Below are 7613 nucleotides of genomic sequence, written 5' to 3'. Positions count from 1 at the left end.
ACGTAAAGAGGAATAAAATATAAAAATACTGATATAAGAACATTGAAGTCAACGTGCTGTTGTAGACAGATGGTCTACTGTCTAGTTCGATCCCCAGTCGAAAGAATGATTATATTTAAATTTATTTTCATTTTCTCTTGACTTAGACACTCCGTCTCATAAGTCTCCTAAGTTCTTTTTGCCTAGTGCTATGCGGGGTAAGGTTGTAGTGTCTTCAAGTCAGAATAAGATATTATATTTCTTATAACTGGTATTCCTAATCCTAATAAACTATTGGGCTTGTTTTTTTTTCTTTTTAATTTTATGCAGTCTGGGTTACTGTTTTTATAAATATTTTTTTTATTTCCTTAAAATCAGTTTCCTTGCGGTGGTTCTTAGGTATATTTTTAAAAAATCGGTCAAACAGTTTTAAGAGTATAAGCTCTTTTTCAAGCTGATAGATGTAACAAATTACTGATAGATGTGTCGGCATATTATTTTTTAATTATAGTTATTTAACATGTAATTTACCTTGCGAGTCCCTCCTTGCCAGCGGCGGCGGCGGCGGCTGCGCGGGCTCGGCTGGGATGGGCGGCAGCGGGCGGTCAATGCTGGCGGCGGCGGCCAGCGGCGCCGGCGGGGGCGCACTCGGCGGACCGCCTGCGCCCCCCACCCCTCCCGGCCCTCCGCGCTCCTCCGGCGATGCCGCGCCGCTGCCCGACACGGAACTCCGGGACGTCGTCTTCGTGATGCCGGGGCGGCATACGGACTGCAATATAGACAAATACAATTCTTGAATTGTTGCTTGTTGAAAGATGGGGATAAAGCTCATGGTTGCCATAAGACTCTCGAATCCTTGCATTTCGATTAGCAGTACGGACAAGATGCCTGTCAACCCCCCTACATATGAACGTCCAAAAAATGGTGCTAATATTCGAATTATGATCCTTCCTGACATCGATAGTGGATTTTATTAATTGATAAGATCAATCTTTGTCTACTATACTATTTTCAAACTTAATTATGTTTGTATTCAATTTCCATTTATTAACGACATATTTTCAAATTTTAGCCAATACAATACAAAGAACTAGGCATATAAGTAGTACGTAAAATATGCGTATTATACTAACTGTAATATTATTTTATAAAATTTCTGTATTACCTGCATACGTTGGAAGACAAGCTCTGCGAGATAACGACGATCCTCTTCCTGCGAGTCTCCCATAAATGAAGTGGCAGAATCGTTCAGTTCGATAATGTGTTCACGACCATCCTTTCCCACTACCAGTTCCAGAGCGCAAACTTCTAAACCCCCAAATATTTCGCTCACCTATAAAAAAATATTTTTAATATAAATATATCTACATTGTACATAATTATATTGCAAGAATATTAATTGAATAATATCCATATTATGAAACATAAACCTAAATTTAATATATACTTTGCCGCTTGGGGCCCCTCTCTAGTTTCATCAACTCGCTTAGTTCTATTTGCTCATACTTAATATAATTCCATAATAAACAATCCACTACTGCAAATAATCTTTTAAGAATGCATACGTACATACATACATATTCAATAATTAACGTCATATATTATATAACATATATATCCATTGTTACAGATATTGACACAGAATTATGAAAGCAAATTATTATAGTCATAGGTTGTTTAAATAATGACTAATATGTAAAACAACTTAGACAGGTGGAATTCGTCACTTCGATATAAGTAATTGTTGGGGCACTGAATATGCAAGAATATCCAAGAAGTTATTAATTGAATGACTGTTTAGTGTTGTCTGTCTAGTCATTTTATAGCTTCTTGGATATTCGAGTATAGTTATCTATTGTATAATTTTTGTATATCCTACATGTATATTGTATATATTTATTTTACCTCATCAATCCACATTTTGTATCTGTCGTTCATGCCGATAGCTTCTAGCATTGCGGATCCTTGATTGGTTTTCCAGTTTCCTGATATAGACTTGCGCCTAAAAATATTTAGTTAAAATATAAAACAATAACTCAAATATATTTAGGTACTAGGAATTTGTAAATTTGTAGAAAAAATATATAGTAAACAAAAATATGTAAACGCCTGCATGGAATATATGATTATATTTTAGATGTGCCAATATACGTTTTTAACAGGCGGTTGACTATACAAATATGGTAAAACTATTTAAAAGATTTTAAATAAAACTCTTTAACCGGATTAATCGGGTATATTTAAATAAAAGATCTTATTAGTATTTTAAGGTTAAAACGAAAAAAATATTGTGGCGGAGCGGTACGGCGCCTAACCGTAACCACGAGTTTGTGACGTTATGGGGTTCAATTCCTTCAGAGGAATTATTTTTTTTCATTTCGCGCTCGTAAAAAAATAAAGCGCAATATGCAATGTCTCGGAAAATAGGCGGAAAATGAGGAAGAAATTATCTTAACAATAAGTTTTCTCTGAATACCCTGGTGTATGCCGGATGCCACATGAAGCTAAAAATAAAAGAATTAAAAAAAATAAGTTTATTACTTTTAACAAAACTTACATGAACGCCTTGTAGTTAGTACCAATTTTTTGAATATGAATGTCATATTTAGCATCGATATACGGTTCCACGGTACAATAAGTACCCAGCATGGCAACTACACCAGCTATATCCTGAAAACGATAAAAAATTGTATAATAAGTAAAAAAATATTGGAAAATGTCAATAAACGAATTTATTATAACGATCTACTAAGATCTTATATACGTAATATTATCCACATACATATTTTAAATACAACATTAACTATACACATTTGTGGAGTTGAATTCAGTTTTCGTAATAAAGTAAAACACAATTCATATAAAGGGACTAACACTGAGGCAATAATATAAGAAACACACTTTTTTGTCAATAAATTTTGTAACAACAGAAGCATGTATCTATTTATTATATTTACTAGACTAGATAACGGAACGGAAATTATTAACTTTACAAAATATAGGAAAACTTCGGAGAAATGACGTATCAATATTTGTTTAAAGAATAATAATATCAACAACAAAACCAACAATGATAACAATAAATCTTAATAAAATAATACATAATATTACATTCTTATACTGTATCTAATCTTAAACGTGACTGCAGAACAAAGCAACTATAGAACATTATCAGTTGATTGTGTACAAGTCTGCAACTGAAACTGCAATGTGCAGATAATGGATGTGAGCGTACAGTACCTGGAAGTCGGCCAAAGAGTCCACTTTCACCTTGGCCACGCCGCTGTGCGCGTGCCCGATCTTGATCACCACTGGGAACTTCGGCGCCGTTACCTGCTCGACAATCAGATTTCCCTTTACTATTTCCATTTATTGTTGAGACGAAAGGTCATCAGTGGTTTTATATCGCGATATTAATCATTAGTAGACTCACACGGCGACTCTCGGTCGCCTACATCGCGGAATGAAAAAAAATTATATTGTCCATTGAAATCGAAAAAAGAAAATTTTGAACAATAGTAGGTATCGTGAAAATAAAACGATACAAATAAATTGATATCTATATATATAAAAGGACTTGTCCTCACTGACTGAGGTAAGACGCACGCACAGCCGTAACCGCTGATGGTAGAAACGTCAAATTTGAACAAAAGTTTACTTTCGTAATCTGGACATCCACTAAGAAGGGATTTTGAAAAATTTTAACCCTAAAGGGGTGAAATAGGGGTTCAAAGTTTGTATGGAAAAAAATTTTAATCGGCACCGATTTTTATAAAATTTTAAATTTAGATTTTTAAAAGTATTTAATTGAATACGTGTTTCATCGTTTTCTAGAATTCTCCCCCTAAGAGTGCAAATTAGGGGTTGAAAGTTTGTATAGGTTTTTTTTAAATCGTCACCAATTTTTATAAAATTTGAAATTCAGACTCTTAAACGTATATAATTAAACACATGTTTCATGGTTTTCTAGAATTCACCCCCTAAGGGTGTAAATAAGGGGTTGAAAGTTTGTATGGGAAATTTCTTAAATCGCCACCGATTTTTATAAAATTTGATATTTAGACTCTTAAAAATATTTAATTGAACATATGTTTCATGGTTTTCTAGAATTCACCCCCTAAGGGTGCAAATAAGGGGTTGAAAGTTTGTATGGAAAAATCCTTAAATCGCCTCCGATTATTATAAAATTTGAAATTTAGACGTTTAAAAATATTTCATTAAACACATGTTTCATGGGTTATTAGAATTCACCCTTAAATACGCAAGCGAAGCTGCGCGCGTCCGCTAGTTTAATATATAAGCTGCATATGTTTCGTGAAATGTAGTGTATATGTTTTAGCTTTTAGCGTAATAACACTCTTCTTTCTTATAGAAGTATAAAAGCTTTGGTTTCCACCAACCAAGCGGCGACTAGAATTTGCACCCACGTACGAACGTATTATGTTGCATGCAGTGACGCCATATATACAATGTAAAACTCGTGCATGTCACAAACAGTACATAATTAAATAGTAATATTCTGGTATTGTTATCTATTTAAAATACACTTTGATTCTCTTCTTATTTTATTTGATATTGCCCGCTAAAATTATCCTACTTAATAGAGAGAAATGTTTAGTTATTTCGTAGAGTCGATATCTATGTACGCACGTACGGAAAACTTTAGGTACTTTTTCTAATATTAAGAATACCTATCCTTTAGTTACTTTTAATCCTTTTGTTAGTTCATTTCAATAACTCAGATAATTTTTTCTAATAATGTGTATCTACTTATTATTCTTTTTGATTATTTGAGCCTATATTTTCTTACTAATTCTATTGAGAATTGAAAATAATTTCATGAATATATTTAACTAGTGGACCCGGACGCGGCTACGCCTGCTTAAACTATAAGAATATTTATTAAATATATTTTCAGTTTTCAATAGAATTAGTAAGAATATAAGTTTAAATAATCAAAAAGAATAATAATTAGAGACATATTATTAGAAAAAATATCTGAGAAATTGAAAACCAACATAAGAAGTAAAAGTAACTAAAAAATATTCTTAATATTAGAACCTAGAACCCGTACCTAAAAACTACCTAAAAATATTTTTTGCCAGCAATATCAAATAAAATAAGAAGAGAACCAAAGTGTATTTTAAATTAATTATAAACAGCAAATAAAGTTCGAAAATGTATGAAAATTTATAAAACCATCAACGTCATCTGCCCGTTCGCGTCGGTCATACTCATACTGTGCCGCCCGAAGGCTAGGTCATTCCGAATCAGTGATATCTTTTTAATTATCTATTAGAATGTTATACAGTAAACTATAATTTCAATCTAGATGAAATGCTAAAAGTGACTATTATATTTATTTTCATAAGGATGAATATCAAAAAGTCGCGGTAACGGTTGCGTAGCGACGCGACTGTTGTTATTAACATGGCAGAATAAATTGCCTGTCAAATTAGAAAGTACTTTAAAATATATTAGTTTATATGTATAATGTAATGTTATATAGCCTATAGCACTTCTGAAGAATGCAGCTTTCATACAAAACAAAAACAATGTAAATCGGACCAGTAGATCCGGAGATCTTAGCGTTCAAACAAACAAACAAACAAACAAACAAACAAACTCTTCCGCTTTATTATATTAGTATAGATAAATATTCATATAGTTGAAGCAGGCGTAGCCGCGTCCGGGTCCACTAGTACTAATATAATAAAGCGGAAGAGTTTGTTTGTTTGTTTGTTTGTTTGAACGCTAAGATCTCTGGATCTACTGGATCGATTTACTTTGTTTTTGTTTTATATGAAAGCTGCATTCTTCAGAAGTGCTATAGGCTATATAATATTACATTACACATATATACTAATAAATTGAAATACTTTCTAATTTGACATGCAATTTATTCTGCCATGTTAATAACAACCGTCGTCGCTACGCGACCGCGTTCGTTACCGCGTCATTTTGATATTCATCCTTATGAAAATAAATATAACAGTCCCTTTTAGCATTTCATCTAGATTGAAATTATATTTCTATAGAAATTATATTCTTATATTTCAAGCAGGCGTAGCCGCGTCCGGGTCCGCTAGTTGTTCAATAAAAGAAGAGAACGATTCAAACATATATATATAGGTATAAAATTATAAATTTTATGTAATTTTTATATACCGCACAAAACAGAACTATCACGCCGACGATATGTTGTTTATATATGAAGTATCACACAATTTACCCTTTATTGAGCTTTAGCCGGGAAAAAGCCGTCTGGATGCAAAAAGCTGAAGATCGAGCTCAGTGGCGTGCCATTAGAGAGGCCTATGTCCAGCAGTGGACGAGGACAGGCTGATAATGATGATGATGATGAGGAGGGAAAAGCTAATGTTTAGGGAAGATTGACAATAGAGTGCCAGCCATGGATCGTTCTCGGTCCGATCTACGTCTGTTAAAAATATTCTTATATGAGAAACAATATAAATATTCATACTATCGTTCTGGTAAAATTGCAGTTAAATCTCTCCTATAAGAATACTCGTATTTATCATAGAATAATATGAGATCGGACCGAGGAAGGTGGCAAAGATCCAAGGAGTCCAAATATAGGTACGAGTTTCTCCCAATCTCAATTTCATAATTACAACAATGGTGTCGTACCCCGTTTTATAGTTTAAAATAAAACAATCATATAAAATAATAATCTATTAAAAATTATATGCATACGTATGGCATTTCACAAGAATTGTAGAATGTTTCAAGAATTAAATAGGCCATATTTTTGTCGTTATAAGACTTATGACGGAACGGTTATAAAGAAGTCATAACAATCGTTTTTAAAGAATTTCGTTTGCGTGCATATGTTTGAAGGTTTAGAGGTATTGGCACTGTTTCAATAAACAGTATATATTATTTTCTAAAACTAGGCTTCTGATGATGAAAAAATATGACCTACAGGATTTTAAGTTAAAAAATATTATTAAAATTACATACTTGTGTAATTTATTTTTTAACTCATAGCGAAAGTCTTTATTTTTACGGACAAATACGAAGAGGGTTAAAGCCGTTAGCGATTACCGGATGGTAAAAATGCCGTCAAATATCAATATCAACACCTTTCAAAATTCAAGACCTTTCAGCTGGAGTGACGGAATGGTTTCGCAAATCCATCGCTAAATCCAATCGCTATATTTACGCGTTAAACCGGTCGTTACGCGGTCAAAGTTCTGCAAAACCACCTCCAGTAGTAAACCTTAGGAGCTCTCTGAACATATCCTTGGTCTTATGAAGGGAGAGCGTAAACTGTGCATCCGATCTCATTCCTTAATGTCTTAGTGGATTCAAAAGGCTCAGGTCCGGACGGAGAGGCGAACAATAGAGGAGGTCTATTTCCAGCAGTTGACTTCAAAGGACTGATGGATGGATGGAATAATACAGGTGCAGTGGAAACCATTGGAAAGTTTTTTAAAATTTAAGTTTCGTTGTAAAAGTGTATTAATATTTATTTTTAAAACACTCTTAATAAATAATTTTTATTTACAAAACATATGGACGAAAAAATGCTTCACATTACATCACAAAAACTTAAATTATAAAATGTTTCTCTTAAAGTGGCATATATTTTATCACTGTAGCAGGTTTGT

The 7613-nt window shown here is 33.2% G+C and overlaps 1 protein-coding gene across 1 annotated transcript in view; it reads right to left on the bottom strand.

Moving 5' to 3' along the window:
• Syn (synapsin) overlaps positions 1-7613 on the bottom strand; it is a gene marked incomplete at its 5' end in the record, with an annotated part of 58650 nt that overhangs the window by 3960 nt on the left and 47077 nt on the right. The window contains 5 exons of the mRNA XM_085196269.1: positions 511-748; positions 1145-1312; positions 1885-1981; positions 2537-2649; positions 3220-3312. Coding sequence (XP_085052395.1) covers positions 511-748; positions 1145-1312; positions 1885-1981; positions 2537-2649; positions 3220-3312 — 709 coding nt within the window. The remainder of the gene's footprint in view (positions 1-510; positions 749-1144; positions 1313-1884; positions 1982-2536; positions 2650-3219; positions 3313-7613) is intronic.

Source organism: Heliconius melpomene, chromosome 13 (genome assembly GCF_056956725.1).
Source record: "Heliconius melpomene rosina isolate 202511_hmr_F chromosome 13, ASM5695672v1, whole genome shotgun sequence".
NCBI lineage: Eukaryota > Metazoa > Arthropoda > Insecta > Lepidoptera > Nymphalidae > Heliconius > Heliconius melpomene.
Note: the sequence above shows the minus strand (reverse complement) of the source record. Positions and strands in the feature narration are given on the sequence as shown.